General features: G+C 49.3%; 1 protein-coding gene across 10 annotated transcripts in view; it reads left to right on the forward strand.

The window, feature by feature from the left end:
• The window catches only part of Dgk (diacyl glycerol kinase 1), a 418,312-nt gene that overhangs the window by 357,796 nt on the left and 41,525 nt on the right, over positions 1-18,991 (forward strand). For all 10 annotated transcript variants that reach the window (XM_077668715.1, XM_077668709.1, XM_077668711.1 and 7 more), the window contains one exon: positions 13,318-13,594. In XM_077668715.1, the coding sequence (XP_077524841.1) occupies positions 13,318-13,594 (277 nt within the window). The remainder of the gene's footprint in view (positions 1-13,317; positions 13,595-18,991) is intronic.

Consider the following 18,991-nt stretch of genomic DNA (forward strand, 5'->3'; position numbering starts at 1 on the left):
AGATACCGCAGAATGGAACGCCTTTGACTCCCAAACTTGTTTGTCTAATGTGGGCCAGTTTTAATGGCATCCTCCGGTTCATCCATGCGTGTCCAGACGGGACGTACACGTTGTAAGTGAATCCGATAAGATAAATCACTTTACCAACATCTCAGGGATGAGTGCCGACTCCTCCAGACAAGTACCATTGTGGGAACGAAGAAATGTAAACAAATATCCGGGCCCCACGCCTCCAAAGAATGCGCTGCCAACGCATTATTTTCTTCAGTCCCCAATGTGCAGTGTTCCAAGCGCTAAAGCGCTATATCCCTTCGGTATGGCCTCATGCATCCCCCGAATGGCCCATCGACTATAGCACGAGGCGTAAGAGTGCTGTACAGAGTTCGCGCTTAGAACATCTCACGCATTCGTCTTCCCGCACTTTCCGCGGGCGTCTGCAGAGCCCGGCTGCACACGGCGCCCCCGATTACGGCCACATCTGCTTGTCGACTCTGTATTCCGGAGCTGGACGCCACCCGAGCTCGGAAGATGTGTAGGGACGTCCAAAACGTGTCCGGAATCGCTGACCGCTGCTTCCGTGACTCTCTCACTCTAACTTGTTTAGAGTCTCTCACTCTAACGCGTTTCTCTTCTCTCTCTCTCTCTCTCTTTCCCTCTCTCTCTCTCTCTCTCTCTTTCCTCTTTGTCGTTCTATTCGGTTTCTCTCCTGTATTTACTTCTTTTTGGTGAAATCCAACGAGCTTTCTTTCTCTGGGGTCCGACCTCACGGCTGTTCTCCTAAAAGTAAAAAAAAATAGACAAAGCGAGGAGCTAATGGTTGAGCATAAAACTCTTCCGAATCTTAGGCCTAGCTTTGTTGTTGCCTGACACGGAGAGCGAGAAGTAGAAGTGGCCTTGAAATGCATAGCGCTGGCGAAGATGGGATGGGGGTGGAGTACTGCGCCACCCTGCTTTATCTACTCTTGAAAGACTTTAGCCGCTGTTTTGTTATGTGCCCCAGTGCGGGGCCTTATCAGCTGTTCTTGATTTTGCTATACTTCTCTCTGTTTCTCACTGAGTGACGGCGTCAGTTCCGTAGCGCCAAGCGGAGCTGCGTTCTGATCCACCACCGCTTGTCATGGCAGTCACGACTCGCAGTCCATGCGATGCCGAGAATTCCAGCTTCACCTTTGCATTCTATATTTTCCTCGACTTTTTGTTCTAGCGTGTCTGGAAAGCAGAAACACCGAGCGTCAAGCTACTCTATACTACAGCCCTCTTGTACTGAACTCGGGGAGCCCTCCGTCCACTGTACAGCTGAGCTAACAAAGCCCATCTCCTGCTGGGGCGGTCGCCATTTTGTTATTTTACATTTGAGAGAAGAAAACTGGGCGAATTTGTGGTGATTTATGTTCAAGAGCAGTAAACTGGGCGGGTTGGTGGTGATTTATGTTCACGCAGTGCAAAAAAACAAGAAACGCGGAAGGGAGGCAGATACGGCACTCGTGTTGTGTATGTCTCTGCTTCTTTTCAGGGCTTTTTTTGCTGCTTGAACTTGACTCCTCCTGCCTTTACTTTTTCACGTCCTGTAAATGCAACCGAGAAAGCGCTGGAAAAAATTTCGCGCTTGGGGAGAAAGCCTCTCTGACGATACTCAACCAGCGAGTTCTTCGTATATATCTGCGGTTTAGTAAAGACTAGGCCTTATGCTACCACAGCTTTGTTGATAAGAAAAATCAGCCCTATTTATAATCCTCATTAAGACATTAGCAAACATAATAGGAATTAAATTAAACTCCGTTCGATACGGCTAGAAGAAAAACACGCAGTAGAGATTTTATTTGCATACATACCGAGCTCTAAGCATGAGACGTTTTCTGCCCATAGCAGAGGTAAGGTTTTGAGACATGCCTACAAAACTCTGAACAGAAAGTCACTGCGTCAATTTTTACACATTTTGTTTCTTGAGCCATTCGCAGCATTTGTTTCCATTGGCAGTTCTAGGTTGAAAGCACAGGTTCTACAGAAGCTGCATGTGAAGCAGTTCTTTAGCCACTAGCTGCTCGCCGAAACGCGCTTGCGCCGCCAATCAAAAAGTCTTTTTTTCTCTCAGGCTCAAATTTTAACAGAGCACCCTTCACTTCTGTATTTAGCTGACTTAATTTCTCGTATTCTCGACACGAGTTCGCTGTTTTGAAGCCTGGTTGAGGCGGCAGCATTTTGACAGAGGCAATGTGCAAAACCTTTCGTGTACCGGGAGCTTTGTACACGTAAAATAACTCCGAGTGGTGGACATTAATCCCTAACCCTCCGCTTAACGGACTAGCACGTAGCCACAGCGTTGCTTTTACATGTAAAAAGCGCAATGATCGATTAAAAAGATTTTATTGCATTTTTGCATGGATGCGGTTTCAATATTTTATTAATATTCCACATTGTATTGACATGGTTAATATGTACCAGGCTTGAAAAGATAACAAGACAGACCAAATTTCCCGGAATTTCAGGGGACTGGTTTAGCTCTTTGCTTCAGGGAGCGAAATAATAATGTAATAAGGAGCGCCTTGCAAAGCACTGCGTCGCGAACAACCAGCGGTAAAGTCCAGGTACAGATAAGAGGCAGCGGTCAGTCCGGAGCACGCACGAGGGACGGAGCGTTCGGCGATTGTCGTTGTCTTCTTCGTTAAGCGCCAGCCTCTGAAGATTCCGGAACCGAAGACCAGTCTTACAAGTTCCCCGGGGCGAAAAGGCGCCATCCTGGCGGCCTAGGGCGATCTGACGACGGCGGGGTCGTAGTATAATTTGAGGCGGGCCGTGTGGACAACTGCGTGGCCTCGGCGGCGATGATTACGGGATGGCGTAAGGGGTTGGATGAGGTAATTGACGGGGTATGTCTTCTTAAGAATACGGTAAGGTCCCTGGTACTTGCAAATTAGTTTGGAGGAAAAGCCGGGACCTCAGGAGGGTACCCAGAGCCAGACCAAAGAGTCAGGAAGGTAAGCGGGAGGAAGTGTCGGGGGATCACGGGTGCTTTTCTGCTGCTGTTGGGCGGGAGAAGTGAAGGACCGGGAAAGCTGTCAGCATTCTTCGGCATAAATTGCGGATTGAAAAATACTTGTAAATTCGGAAGCATCAGGGCGGTACGGTAGAATAATGTCCATTGTGCAAGAAGGCTCACGGACGTACAGGAGAAAGTACGCAGAGAATCCGGTGGTGACTTGAGCAGCGGAGTTATAAGCGTAGGTGACAAAACGGAGAACGCGGTCCCAGTTACAGTGATCGGAGGCTACATACATGGTCAGCATGTCGCTGAAGGTGCTGTTAAAACGGTCAACCAATCCATTTGTTTGCTGGTGGTAGGCGGAGGTGGTGCGGTGAACGATGTTGCATTCCTGAACGAGAGCTTCTACAACTTAGAGAGGAAGGCCGGACATCTATCACTCAGCAACTCTTTGGGAGCACCATAGCGAAAAACGATGCGATGGAGGATGAAGGGTGCAATGTCGTGGGCTGTAGCAGATGGTAGAAGCCACGTTTCTACGTAACATGTAAGGTGATCAATTTCAACGATGATCCAGCGGTTGCCGATTGATGTGCTGGGAAGAGGACCATAGAGGCCAATGCCATCACGTTCGAAGGGCTGTGCTGGGCAAGGCAGCAGCTGCATAGGAGCGGCGGGTCGGCGAGGTGGGTTTTTCGGCGCTGGCATGCGGTGCAGAACTGAACGAACTGGCGAACATAACGGTACATCCCACGCCAGTAGTACCGATGCCGTAGACGGGTGAAGGTCTTCAAGAAGCCGGCATGGGCACACTGGGGATCATAGTGGCAGGAAGAGCAAATGAAGGAGCGCAGATGGGTCGGAATGACGAGAAACCACTTGCGACCGTCCGGGAGGTAGTTGCGGCGGTAAAGAAGCTCGTCTCTGATGGCGAGATGGTGGGACTGACGATGGAGAGCACGGGAAGGAGGTCGAGACGATTGGTCAGATAAGAAATCTAAGGGGCAAGTGATCCATGTCTCTCTGCGTTGCTCGGAAGCCATATCAGCGGACTCAAACGGGAAAGAACTCAGGGCGGGTATACAAGGCACTGCCTCAGATGGCACAGGGGAACGTGAGAGGGCATCAGCATCGGAATGTTTACGGCCGGAACTATAGACAACGTGAATGTCGTACTCTTGGAATCGCAGAGCCCAGCGCACCAGTCGTCCAGAGGGAACTTTTAAAGAGGACAACCAGCCGAGGGCGCGGTGATCGGTGACAACGTCAAAAGGATGCCTGTACAAGTAGGGGCGAAATTTAACGATCGCCCAAAGGATGGCTAAACACTCCTTCTCTGTAACATATTACTTGGCTTCAGCTTTTGTGAGTGTCCGGCTGGCGTAAGCCACAACGTATTCGTCAAAGCCTTGCTTGCGCTGGGCGAGTACTGCACCCAGGCCCACGCCGCTGGCATCGGTGCGGAATTCCGTCGGAGAACGAGGGTCGAAATGACGCAGAATTGGTGGAGTGGTCAGGAGGTGACGGAGTGTCGTAGAGGCTTCATCACAGGCTGGCGAGCAGGCCGAAAGGTCGTGGCCGGAAAGGAGCTTGGTCAGGGGGTTGATGATAGTGGCAGATTGCGGACAAAGCGGCGAATGTAGGAGCAGAGGCCGACGAAGCTGAGGAGGTCTTTTGCAGAAGTGGGCTTCGGAAATTCTGCACAGCTGGCAGCTTGGCCGGGTCCGGGAGAACGCCATCTTTCGACACGACATGTCCGAAAATAGTGAGCTGCCGAGCACCGAAGCGGCACCTTTTTAAATCGAGTTCGAGGCCAGCGTCGGCCAGCCAGCGAAGAACAGTTTCAAGGCGCTGGAGGTGAGACGAAAAATCTGGGGAAAAGACCACAACGTCGTATAGGTAACAAAGGCATGTGTGCCATTTAAGCCCTCGGAGTAGATTGTCCATGATGCGCTCAAATGTGGCGGCTGCATTGCAGAGGCCGAAGGGCATGGCATCAAATTCATAGAGCCCGTCGAGTGTGACGAATGCAGCTTGTGGGCGATCGGCCTCGGCCATCGGCACCTGCCAGTAACCAGAGCGCAAGTCCAATGAAGAAAGGAACTCAGCGCCCTGCAGGCAGTCGAGGGCGTCATCAATACGAGGGAGAGGGTAAACGTCCTTGCGTGTAATCTTGTTCAGACGATGGTAGTCGACGCAGAACCGGATGCAACCGTCTTTTTTCTTGACCAGGACCACCGGCGATGCCCACGGGCTGTGCGATGGCTGTATCACGTGGCGCTTGAGCATGTCGGTCACCTGTTCGTCAATGATGCGGCGCTCAGCGGCTGACACGCGGTACGGACGCTGGCTCAAATGGACATGGGTGCCGATGTCAATACAGAGGGCAACGGTGGTTGCGCGGCGGCGACAAGCTGGTCTTGTTGGGTAGACGTCAGGGCGGCGTGAACGGAACGGTGAAAAAGATGGACAGAAGACGGATTGGCATTGGGAACAGGCGTAATGGCTCTGACGTGAAGACCGACCGTGCTATCGACGAAGGGCTATGCTGAGGCGGGATCGAGAAAGGCAACACTACCAAGCGATTGGCCACGGAGTAAAGTGGTAGGTCATGCGAACGGGTTGGCCACCTAAATAGCGCTTGAGCCACGAACAATTGTCAGCATGGCATGAGGCAGCAAAATAGATTTTTGGTCAGCGCAGCTTAAAGAGGGCGTATAAGTGACAGTTGCGTCGGAGAGAGCAGCACAAGAAAGAGGCAACAGCACTGAAGAGAAAGGCAAAACATCTGTGTCCTCTGAGACGACCGCAGTAGCAGCAGCAGCACCGGGTACGTCCAAGGGAGCGTCACTGAAGGGCGATAACTCAAGCTGAGCACGGGCGCAGTCAAAAACGGCGTGATGTGTGGAGAGGAAGTCCCAACCAAGGATGACGTCGTGAGATGAGCAGGCGAGGACGATGAACTCTATTGTATAGGAAACGTTCTCGATAAGCAGGCTGGCGGTGCAGGCGGCTAACGGTCAAATGTCCTGAGCGCTAAAGGTGCGGAGAGAAACGGCAGGAAGAGGCGTTGTCACTTTTTTGGGTCTACGACAGAGGATGTGACTGAGAACGGAAACGGCTGCGCCAATGTCTACAAGTGCTTCGACGGCGACTCCCTCAACGAACACGGTGATAATATTGGCAGGCACAGAAACAGGTCTTGAGTGAGTCGCTGGCGACGCAGTTCTTGCCTCCCGAACTGCGGCCGTTAGTTTTCCGCGTTGACGGCGGAGCATCGGAAAACGGGAACGGCGGCTAGGAGACGGCGAGCGGTGAGAGCGGAGGTGGTAACTGTGAGAAGAAGAATCCGGAGGCGGCGCATGTGATGCAGGCGAGGACGACGGCGGAAGGTCGTACGTCGGCTCACGCCTATAATCGTAAGGACGGTGGTCACGACTGCGACACAAACGAGACACGTGGCCAGCGACGCCACATGCGTAGCAAATAGGGCGGTTGTCCTGTGTGCGCCAGGGGTTGAGTGGCTGCGGCTGTCATCGGGGGCGGGCAACCGGACGATAAGGATTGGTCGCAGGTCGCTGGGGTTCTAACAGGCGGTTATGTGGCCTATAGACAGGGGCAGCAGGTGAGGGCCGCGACCGCACCACGGCATTGGCGTACGTCAGGGGAGCCGCGATCAGAGGGGGCTGAGGAGGAGGTGGCAGGACTTCAGCGACCTGCTCCTCGATGACACGCTGTAGGTTGGGGGTGAGCAACGGCGCAGCGTAGGCGGGCAGGTAGACAAGCACAGCTGGCGTGCGACTTCTTCACGTACAAACTGCTGGATGCGCTGGAGGAGCGACTGTTGGTCCAGAGCAACGTCCCCTGGGAGAGCCAAGCTGGAAAGTGTGGCCTCCTGAAAGCCAGCACGCCGGGTAGAAAGGCGCTTTTTGTCGTCGAAGATTTGGCAGTAGCCGATGACACCGGAGACAGTCTGGGGTTCCTTGGCGACGAGCATCTGGAAGGCATCATCCTCAATGCCTGTCATAATATGTCTGATCTTGTCGGCCTCGCTCATAGAAGAGTTGATACGCTTGCAGAGGTCGACGACATCTTCTATATAACTGGTGAAGTTTTCACCGGTTTGCTGGGCCCGACTTCGCAGGCGTTGCACGGCGCGAAGCTTACGCACTGCGGTACGACCAAAGACTTCTGTCAGGCTGGTTTTCAGAGCTGCCCAGCTGGTGACGTCAGCCTCGTGGTTTCGAAACCAGAGATTGGCTACGTCGCTCAGATAAAAGATAACGTTGGTGAGCTTGACGCTGTCGTCCCATTTATTGTATGCACTTATGCGTTCATAGGAGGCCAACCAATCCTCCACATCCGTGTCATCTGTGCCGCTTAAGATGGCCGGGTCACGCTGCCGCGCGGCGCCGGAACAAAAGACAGCCGACGGAAGCGGTGAAGCGGTTTGGGTGACGGTCTCAGGCATTGCAGAGGCGGTGGGCAATGCGCGGTTGCGAAGCTCCAGGGCGAGGGGATCGTTGGTACCTCCACCACTTGTAGTAAAGAACGTCTTGCAATGCACTGCGTCCCAAACAACCAAGGTACACTCCAGGTACAGACCAGAGGCAGCGGTCAGTACAGAGCACGCACGAGGGACGGAGCGTTCGGCGCTTGTCGTTGTCTTCTTCGTTCAGCGCCAGCCTCTTAACATTCCGGAACCGAAGACCAGCCTTACAATCCTATTAAATGTATTAGCTAATCTAAGCGTATTAGATGATTAAAATCTTTATCTGCATGTACAAACGTGCACATTGTAGCCTATTATCGTCGTTAGGTCTAGGCACACAGAAACTTGTGTACGCGGTTCAGAATAGCAGGCGGTTACTAAGAGCGCCTAGAATTTTATTCGGAGACAATTAAATGGTAAAATGAATGAACCTGTCCATGTACAGCCGTGTGCAATATGAGAGGGAATTGTTACTTGCAAGAACAGTTCTCCCTGTTTTCTAACTAGTTTTCTTCTTGGTGTATGATATCGAAAAGTAGGTCTCAAATTGAGTAGACAAATAACTAGGAAATTCAAAATTTTGTGCAAAAGTTTTCCTGTCGTAATGATCATGACAGCACCTACAAGTACTATGTATATGTCGATCATACCTCCTAGAATTTTGCTCAAACACATTTTTTTTGCTCATATGAGCACTTATCAGTTAGAAATTTCTGGAGGGGGTACATTTTAAAACCCACGAAAAAAAAAAACTGATGTCAGGCGTGTCATTTTTGTTATAAATGTGTGAACCTGCTACGACAGCTGGGGAGTGTCCAGGGATATGAGAGCGTCTGGGTATTCATTGGAGCACTGCAATATGGAACACAGCAATATGGATAGCATTATAGCTTCTCGATTTTACTGTCTAGCAGAGTTGGGGTGCTGCTTATCATTTTACTTCATCAGGGATGTTTGTAATCAATCGGCCTGCGTTCGTGCTTGCCTTTGGAAGTCGTTCGCAAATGCTAATATTGGTTTTGCCTCCGCGTTTCATGTGCCCCGAGGGACGAGACACGGTCTAGCTGGACAGCAGAGAAACTAGTTACAGTTGTGCACGAATTCCCAACAAGTGTTCAAGTACACTTCGCTTGCTTGTTAAGGCATGCATCGCTTTATATTTGTAGAAACATTTTATCAGGAATATCTGAGGCTTGCTTGAACAGAAATGTCTCGCTGAAACCTCAACATTTTGGTTATGTTTGTGCACAAGAAATGAAGTAGGTCTCGTGGATTGCGCTTTTTGTGATTTTATTTATTTTTTGTGTGTGTGCTGTGACAAATTAAAGTAATGTCCTGAAAACGTTACCATCTGTGCGTCATAAAGTCGAAGTTTAACTTTATTATTTTTCCATGGAGGAGGTACGAAAAAGTTTTATGGAAGCAGCTTGACAAAATGTTGCGCTTTCTTCTTCACATTACAATCGCACAAGTGCTAAAATCTCTTTCGCGCGAACGCCACGACAGAAAGAATCGAATGAACTTTTGTAATTACAGCAACAGCTTTAAACAAATCAAGCAGCAGCAGGTCACATTGTTCACATCGAAGAGTACATGAAACAAAAGAAGTTCTCAACAGCAACTAATCGCATAAAATTGCTTGACACAAAAGTAACATGCAGCATACGGGCAAAGAACCTGGTTTTGTGCTTACAACATTCAAAGGGTGTATTCTCAGCTTTCTGTTTTTAATGTACGGGCAATATCAAAACAGTGAAATTGCGGCATTGATGTTCACTCATGTAGTGCTTAGTGCTGTTGTTCAGCATTTCTTGGCCTTGTTTGAAGTTGTTTTTGTATGTTTCTCCAAGCTGAGATCTTGACGTTGCGCAAGTGAAACTAACACGTTAGCGAAATCAAAGCAGTCGTATATGAAAACGCAAATTAATTCAACTAAACACATTGTCGCTGATAGTTTATCTAATATCACCAGATGAGCGGCTAGTTCACGTATGACGCTAGTACAAATCTGCTTATACGCACAGCTAGCACTCATCAAGTATTCACGGCGCAGAAAGTCTTAACGTGAGGCGCTGATCATCTTGCATGCGCCATGTTCATTGAGCTGAACATAATTTTAGCAGAGAAGAACTGCTCTACATTCAAATAATTAAACAATCTGTTGGTTGTTTATGTCCGCGTTTATGAAGTAGGATTATTAATTATCAGTCGAGTTATTAAATGACAGGTTAGCACAAATTATTCTTCCTCTTTCATTTTCCTGAAGTATGCATATTTCAATATCTGTCGAAGTTCGACATCTGCTTCCGTAGTGTGCTCTGCGTAGTGATCTGTGCTACACAGCGCTCGCAGCTTTTATTTTGTTTTTATCTTTTATTTCTTCGAACCGGCGGGTCGATATATGTTCTGGAATTTGCTGTACAGTACCAGCCGCTATACGACTGCCAAGATCAGTGACATGATTTCATTCCCGCGTGTGTGTAGCCGGCTGATATTGGTACATTTTGTTTGTTTAATATTGGCTGAAAGCTGTGTGGTACAGGCTGTACGGCAGATTCAGATCAGATTGCCGGAGTGCCGGCTTTATAACTGCAACTTTTCACAGTGGCTTCCTCCAGATTATCGTTTCATCGAGCGTTCTCATTCGTATTGCCGCGCGACTTTCGGGCGTGTACGCTCTGTGTATTCACCGAGCGGCGCCTTGCTAACCGAGCACGCTGGGGTTTATCGCATAGCCATAAGGGGTTCACTTATTATGCAAACACGGGATCCTTGCTTGGGAAATCTGCAGCAAACGGTGAACGGGCAACCATGCCCATCATCGATCTAGAATCGATTTTGTGATTACCCAAACGAGCTCTCTTTGGCAATGGTTTTCAGCTACACGAACGATGTTGTCACTTTTTTTTTTGCTTGTAACGCTGTAGCTTAGTCGGGCGCCTGGAAAACGAGTCGCTTGCCGAGCACTCGCCAAGCCGGGCCCTCGAGAGATTGCTGACATGCAAAAGCACAAGCGCGTCTTCCTCTGAAGTTTTCCATTGCCACAGCCGGGCGGGCTTACAATGATTTTCCTGCATACACCAAGCTGCGTGTAACTGCATTTATCACACTTTGGTAAGAACAAACTGCTGTTGTGCCACTGGAATTGAGTAGGCGTAGGTACGTCCACTTCTTCCATTCCCCTGTCTCGAAAGGCGTCTTGAAGCAGTTGAACCCTGCACCAAAACTAAAAGAGAGAGAGAGAAAAAAACGAGCTGTTGTACTCTGGCATCCTCTTTTCGCCAGGGCCATTAGCTGATTTTTATTTGTTTCATGGTCCTGGTCGGGTGTTGCTGCCGTATTTTGTGGTTCTACGTCCGCTGTTTTGCAAGGCCGAGGAACCGTGGAGTTACAGCTCATCGCCACTCCTGTTCAAGGAACGATACGTGGCGACTGCTCTTGGCTATTTATTTTATTTTTATTGCAACTACCACAGAGGTCTTTTGGGCGGGTCATAAAGCCACCTGCAGTTGCTATGTGCAAACTGTTTACGCGACTTCTATTGCACGACCTGGTTTGTTTGCGCAGTTAGTTTAACTTACCAATTTGCTCTGTACCAAATATTCAACGCGGCAGCCGCGGGTTCCCGTTATTTATTATTTATCTCCTTGCTACAGTGAGGGAAAACATTGGCGAATTCTTTCAGCGTGGGCAGAAAAGATGAGGTGGAGCAAATCAGCATTGGTTAGACGGAAACGTAGCCACATCGGGTGCGTGCCTAGACAGTTACCGTAGGACGACGTACAGCGAACCATCGCCTTTGGTTTGACGCTTACGGTATGTACGCATGACGACAAAAACTAATCAGACGTCATGGTACGATCTAGTGGCGCTGAAGCGCTTGGTTTCAGCGGAATAGGGATGCGTTATATTGGGGTTCACAACTGTGGTACCTAAACACGTTAGAATAATATTGCTTGCTGAATTCCATGCGGCCTCTTGACTTGAAACCTTTTTAGAGCCGTCTTTCATGCCTCGGGATCTTTTGTCAGTTTATGAGTGGTAGAAGGCTTCGCGTCTTTAAGGCTTTTAAGGCCGGCACTACAGTGCACTGTCTTCGCCACAAGTAACCAGGCAACGGCGTTTGTTCTTTAGCCGATTAGCGGCGCAATTATGGCACTCTTTAGCTGTAAATCTGTGCATTTTCTTTCCCTTTAGAGAAATTTTGGTCTTTAAGGGTGCCGTAAGAGCTCCACTTTACGCCTGAGCAGTAAACCCCGCGGCCTGGTTAATATTGACAAAGACTGTACCTGTTCTGCCCGCGCTGGGTCCCCTCGCGTTCGCTATGTAAGGCTGCATTCTTTAAAGAAAAAGAACAAGGAGAGGAAAACACCCATGAGCAAACCCTACCTGCCATTCCAAAGTGGGGCTTTCTCTTGTAACTCACAAAGATGCTGTTAATGCTGGTTACTTGATGCGTTATTTAAGAATTAAATTGTGTACCATACAGGGGGCCAAGGAGGCAGCTATTCATGTTCTGTAGAGGTAGGGGTTGTGTGTGTGTGTGTGTGGGGGGGGGGGGGGGGGGGGGGGCAAGTCTTTTGCTCATGACTGTGCGAATATTAACACCGTCACTATTGGCACTAACTCCCTTTAAGTTCCTTACATCTCGACTGTTCGCAAAGCGTTGAATTTTTTCGTACCGCTCTCGTGAACATGCGGTCATTTTTTTTTTGTCTTCTCATAACAGTCCGCGCTTTCTTCTATAACCAATTGGTGATGGCGCTGCTGCTATGCATATCTACTTCTTTTAGTGTTAAATTTCTTATTTTGGACGGAACTTGGCAATGAAATTTTCATGCTTTCAGTGAGGTTGTTCCTGTGCAGTGTCTGTGATTCCGTATCTTTTTCCTTTCCGTAACAACTTCGCGAAATTTCATGAACCCTGACCTGAAAAAGGAAAGGAGAATTGGGCATTGATGTTTGAACTCATCCCGTACAAGAACTTTCCTAAGAAGAATAGCCCCGCCGCGGTGGCTCAGTGGTTAGGGCGCTCGACTACTGATCCGGAGTTCCCGGGTTCGAACCCGACCGCGGCGGCTGCGTTTTTATGGAGGAAAAACGCTACGACGCCCGTGTGCTGTGCGATGTCAGTGCACGTTAAAGATCCCCAGGTGGTCAAAATTATTCCGGAGCCCTCCACTACGGTACCTATTCTTCCTTTCTTCTTTCACTCCCTCCTTTATCCCTTCCCTTACGGCGCGGTTCAGGTGTCCAAAGATATATGAGACAGATACTGCGCCATTTCCTTTCCCCAAAAAACCAATTATTATTATTATTAAGAAAAATACGCCATAATTTATGTTGCGTTGGCATTGCCTTGTAACAGTTTTTTAAGCCGTGCAACGCCGTGATTCGCAGCTTTCAAAGCCAAGGAACCCTTCCACAATGCTGAAAAGTAAAATGAAAAATAATCCTCTGTGACCTTCACTAGACCTCCGGGACTCCGTTGTCATGCATGTTCGGGTTTAAGTGTAACGACGTCTATAAAGCGCTTATCTATCACTCTTCCATCAACAACGGTTGACAGAGAGCAGAGAAGATGGTGCCGTCGACAAGTTGAGGCAGGGAAGTCTCGCTCCACTGACCAACGAGATGAAATTGCTTCTTCGTGATTTCGAGGACTTGTCTTTTTCTGTGTTAAGACGAGATCTCTTATCAAAACGTTGGTCGCTTGAGTGATGCTTTCCTCGTGCCCATTGGTCAGTTGTGTGCTTCGGTGGCCAAGCAGCGCACAGTTAGCCGCGGAGTGTCCGTTAAGCAAAGTACGATCTGCGTGAGTGACAGCATTGCGGGGTGTGCGCAGATGGCGGCCGTGACGTCGAAGACCGCGATCGCGCCCATCACGTCGCACACGGCGGCGCCGGCGGCGCACAGCGGCTCCCTGCCGGAGCTGGCCAAGCAGGCGCAGGGCGGCGGCGCGGTTGATGCCGCACCGCCGCCGCCGCCGGGCCACGAGCAGGCGCGCCGCACCGACGAGCGGCAGCACCTGCACCTGGGCTTCGCCGAGCGGCTGCACGGCCTCACCGAGAAGCTGCACAGCCACCTGCGCGGAGAGGGCGCCGACGCCAGGGCGCGCACAGGTGGGCAGTCTTCTATCTCCTTCCTTCTTTCCTTCCCTCCCGCGGGGTCTCGTTCTGAGAATTCCAAATACGAAACTACGGTGTCTCTCTCCGCTCTTGCTACGCCTAACTCGCAAAGACACATCGTAGCCCGCGTCGACGTCAAAGTTTGTTCTTCTTCTCTCGCTACTGAGAACAAAAGGTGGAGGATGCCGAGGAGTCGCGAAGCACTAACTGCGGCCAACTGCCGGAGCCTTGCAGGCGAAAGCGCCTTGTAGCGATCAGCTCTGCATATTTGCTGTTGTCTTAAGCATTCACCCCATGGTACATTGGTGGTTAGGGCGAGGTCTCCTTCTATCGACCTTAACCTACAGTCTGTCTTTGCACTGCTGCTCAGAGTAAATCGACGGCATGCAAATATAAAGCATTTCGATTAGCATTACTTTTTGTATATATATATATATATATATATATATATATATATATATATATATATATATATATATATATATATATATATATATATATATATATATATATATATATATATATATTCACATGTGAGGACATACGAAAGTGCTATAATTCGGGCTTAGGAGCGCATTTCTTCACTCGTGTTAGGTGCGACACGGAATCTAAACGTGGGCATGTCCCGCGGCGCTTAGTGTCGGTGCTAGCACAAAGCACTCAAAAAGAAAAAAAAGGAAGCTGGAGAAACAACATCTGAAGAATGTCGCCTCTCCCTCCCCTTTGCGCCCGACCTCTGCCGCCGCAACTTTTTATTGGAGCTGGCGAAGCGGTCTACCTAGTGCTTGTGCATATGCAAACACTACGCCTGGGCATCGCTACCGTCACCTCGATCGGCCTGTGTGGGAAGGAAGGTTAAGCGCCGCAGCACGGTCGGTTCGTGTGGCGGCGTTTATGATGCTCATACATACCAGGTGTTTCAAGGAAGGTGATCGCTAAATTTTAAAAATAGGGTTTTTGAGACGAATAGAAGCTTTTTTCGGCATCGCAAAACAACCGAATCATGTTAACCAGTAATGTTATTAACTAAATTCCGATAGTTAACTTCTTTACTATTACCGGTAGGCACCTTATTGCAGTGGAGATTTGTAGCTGGTGGTTAGTTATAGCCATATCAGTTTTTAGAATTTCAAAAGCGCGATTACCATCGCCGCTGTGGCTCGACAAAATTTGGCTGCAGTGACTTCCCCTTTTTTAATTTTCATTTATTTTTCTGCTATGCTAAATTCTTGTTCTTTCTACTATTGTATTTTCTATTGATTTAAGCCCGTTGTGCCATTGGTGGTGCGGGCTGGGCAACATTATTTTCTTTCTTTTTTTTCGGGGCCCGCACTAATATAAGTCAAAATACATGCGCTTTCGTAAAGCATGCAGGCAAAGCAACCCCTCCAGTGCACTCAACTAGTCAAAATAGCCAAATTTCGTCGAGCCACAGCCGCGAGGGTAATCCCGTCTTCTCAACTCTAAAAACTGATATGACTATTACTAACGGCCGGCTGCAAACATCTAATTGCAGTCAGCTGCCTATCGGTAATAGTTAAAAAGTTAGAATTTAGTTAATCACCTTACTATAGTTAATATGGTTCGACTGTTTGTTTGTTTGCTTTTTTGACGTCCGCCAACACTGGTATTACAACGCCACAAGAACCTTTTCTTTGCCTGCTTATCTGCAACCTAGAAGCGAAAATATATTGCAACCACGATAGTAAGCTCTACTTGCAGCGACGTGCCGCCCATGGGCGCGCTGGCAGCGGCCTGACTTTCCTGTTAACAGTGCACTTTAAATAGAATATCACACGTTAAATTAAGTCACGATTGGTTTCGCTAAGGGCAGTGAAGCGAACGAAGCACGTCAGGCGAGAACCACCGCTAGGCTTTGGTTAGTTGGTATGGCTTCACCGCATAACAGCGATGTGGCGTAGAAAGCGAGTACATAATGATAAGACCGAATACCACCCTCAAGCACACCGCACGTTCACATCTGCACGGAGTTTCACAGCGTTAGCGCTACCAGCCGGCGCCCCATGCCACTAAGCCGACCTGCCTCCGCGCGAAAAGTGACAGAAGAGCTCCCGTAGGAGAAGCGCCACTTGCAGGGGCGCTGCGCGCCGTTCGATATATCGAATGTTTCGTTTAACGGGAGTTCGATGAACGTGATCATTGGTGCTGTACTTAAGGAAGAGTTTTTCTAGTAAATGTTCTGTTTATTCGATAAAACAATAATTTGCCATATCCGGGTTCGATATATCCTGGCTAGACTATATTTCAGAAAACTCACCCATTTTTCTCTTGCGTACAGTACACCTGGTGCAACTCGACACGGCTCCGTTTCGTTCGAGAATGGCTACCGTCGTGTCTAATATACTGGTGGAAATAGCACAAAAACGAAGATAGACAAATGAAAGTGTGTTTGCCCCCTCTTCTCTTTTCTGCCGTCGATTTCGCGCTGTTTCTACGAGACTGTTTAATAAGCACCAACTCGCAAGGCTCGCTATTCTGTCGTCATGTCGATATGCCACACTCCAAACTAAGCCTATGTTGTTGGCTGACTGCTTAGAAGAATGGAGGTGGGTTCTGACGGTGTTGAAATGCACTGTGCTGCACGACCTGTTCGTTTGCGAAGTCGGGCTCTTCATGAGATGGCTGCCAAGCATGCCACCTGGTCTTTGCTCTGGACGCCGCCGGTGTTCATCACTTAGCCACGTCGGCTATCGGCTGGTGTATTGCTGTTTAGGTTGCTAACCACGTTCGCGATCGAGGCTAGGTCAAGTGTTAGTCGCCTAAGGTAGCGCAGCTCGAAGGCAGAAAGTGAAATTAGTATATCTAACATCTGTAAAACGAAGCCTGAGTCCATCATTGCGTGCCATTCCGTGCGCCCACTGTATCTCACTGTTAGCATTCATGTTTAATTATTTATCGTAATTATCCGATTCTAAGGCGCCTTTCATACTAACAAGAACCCGATTTTCGTGTTCTCAAAAACTGAAAAAGCAAAATTTATGCAGAAGCCTAAAGCGACGCACAAATCTGCTTCCACATTGCTGTTCGTCGCTCTCTTGGCGGTTCTTCTTCGTGATAATAACGCGCCTGCTGTTTCGAGGTTTGATTTTAGGTGCAACAAAAAGGTGCATTAGAATTGGGTAAGTACAATATTTATTTATCATCAGGGCCGTTTAAGTGTTGCAGATATAAGTGGTAGGTATGCACAAGGAAAGATCACGAACTGTAGTTTTGCGTTAACGCTGGAGCGCATGCAACCATGATATTTCGTTCGATCAGCTATGTGTTAATATACTGGACGCTTTTGTAGCGTTTGGGAGAGTTTCGATGCATCTTTTTTCATAGAAATGAGGTCTTCGTTGCCAAATATATTAGAAGGTGTGATACTGTCGCCAGCGGCAGGATTCCATGGCTTCTGAGCCATTGCAGTAAGGAAAATGGAAGAAAAATAAAGGCCAGTACCGAATTTCGCGAAATGATGTTAGGTTTCGGGTGCTGCAGACACTGCATGACTAAAAAGAAATACGCGCAGCGAGACGGTTCGGAAACGAGGAGGCAAGAAATCGCACACTGCTTTTTCCATTCCCCTCTTTGACAGTCGTTTAAACGCTCATATAAAAGTGTTCGCGGTCGCTTGGAGACGCGTAGGAAGGTCATCAGCAAAATAAAAGAAAGAGCGCTGCTCGCATCTCTGACGAAACAGAAGTGGGAGGAGACTTCGACTCCCACTCAAGATTCTGAGGAGAAAATGTCAACGCCTGCATGCGCTCCGACACACACACAATGTCCAGAATATGATTTCCTTCCCACACCGCCTGCTACGAAGGCAGGGTTTTGAGAGAGCTTCGTTACGCGCTCGGTGCATTCAGTTGCCGGGGGCCCTGTTGACCACCACTGTCGTAAGCGCACTGAACGACGTGTCTTGGTTTGCGCAAGGGTCCTTTATGCGTGAAGACGCTTTGAAGGACGTCCATTTATTGCCGACCTCCTTCACCTTGTTGTCACTGCCCGTACTCGCCACTGCCAGCGCATCAGAGCTAAGCAAATATCTTCTGGCACGGAATTCGTATTGAGAGGAGACGGAAAATAAGTCAAGTTAGCGAATTAGTGTTACTAACGAGTGTATTTGATCAAGCGCTTCGTGAAGTAGAATTACTGCCAAGTAACATGGCGGTCTTCGTGCTGCCTAGCGAAACGAAAAACGCCTCCGCACAGCTGCCGCTCGCGATCCGAGGGTCTGACAGATCAGTGCATTGTCCCGAGCCGGCATAGTGAGAGTGAGTCCTTACAAAAGCGCGCAGCCGTCATGTGCACGGAACCGTTCATTCACAGCCGCCCGCGCAGGTTTCGGCTGTGTAACCTTTCTGCAGGGAGAGCGAGGGAGAGGGAGAAAGAGAGAAGGCAGTGCCGCGCGGGCTGCGTTGGCTGCATCGCCTGCATATAGTGGCTGTGAAACCGGAGGCAGCACATGCGCTCGGGTCGGCGGAGAATGTTTTCCCCGGAGCGAGGCTTACACGAAGCCTCCAGCCATTTGTCGACGCAGATGCGCTGCGCGTGCGATTCATAGCGTCGACTGTGTTTGTTCGTCGTCGCTGCGGGACTCAAAGCGGAGACAGTTCGGCACGGTACACGGCTGCGTCCTTCGGGAAGCGATGTAGCCGCAGTACGCCGTCCCAGTGAGCGGAGCCGGTGGGTTTTAGTTGCCTCGTCGCTCGCCCCACCGTTCGTGGCCGTGCATCGCCATGTCGCCGCTATGTTTTAACACGAAGAAACTGAGGGAAATGCCCAAGTCGTACAGCCTACGGGCGCTGCCTCTCGGCGCGGAAGGTGAGTGAGAGGCGTCGTTATCACTAGCTGCCCATGTGGCAGCCTTGCAGATGGGTACCCCACTCACTGCTCCTCACGCAAAGTTTTCACGCCGCCTGTGTTTACGTCGCACATTTCAGTACACGACAGCTGCCTCTATACAATATCTCCCTTAAGTTACTTTGACTACACTTTTTGGATGCTAGGGTAAAATTTTTGCGCGATCAGACTAAACTGTACGGTTTGCCGTGGCCCTGAGCTTGCCTCGCCCACTGTTCCCTGCATTCGTGCGCTTGAATCAATGCAGGTGTGCACGTCCGGGCCAGAATCGCACGATGCTGTTCCATCCCTGATCAATTCTGACTTCCTTCGCATCTCCGCGGCAACAGAGACCCCGTAGTAGAGATGCTAGTTCGTCTATTATTTGGTGAATGTGTACTACACTGCACTCGAAACTCTCTACTAGACCAGCATCTAGCAAATTTTTGCTTTAGCTTAGCTGCTGGTGCTTACGCCAGAATATGCTGTATCCATCCTCATCGAGGTTATAACTGCCGATACCCACAGAAAAGATGCCTCGGCAGC

Source organism: Amblyomma americanum, chromosome 6, assembly GCF_052857255.1.
Source record: "Amblyomma americanum isolate KBUSLIRL-KWMA chromosome 6, ASM5285725v1, whole genome shotgun sequence".
NCBI classification, from domain to species: Eukaryota; Metazoa; Arthropoda; class Arachnida; order Ixodida; family Ixodidae; genus Amblyomma; species Amblyomma americanum.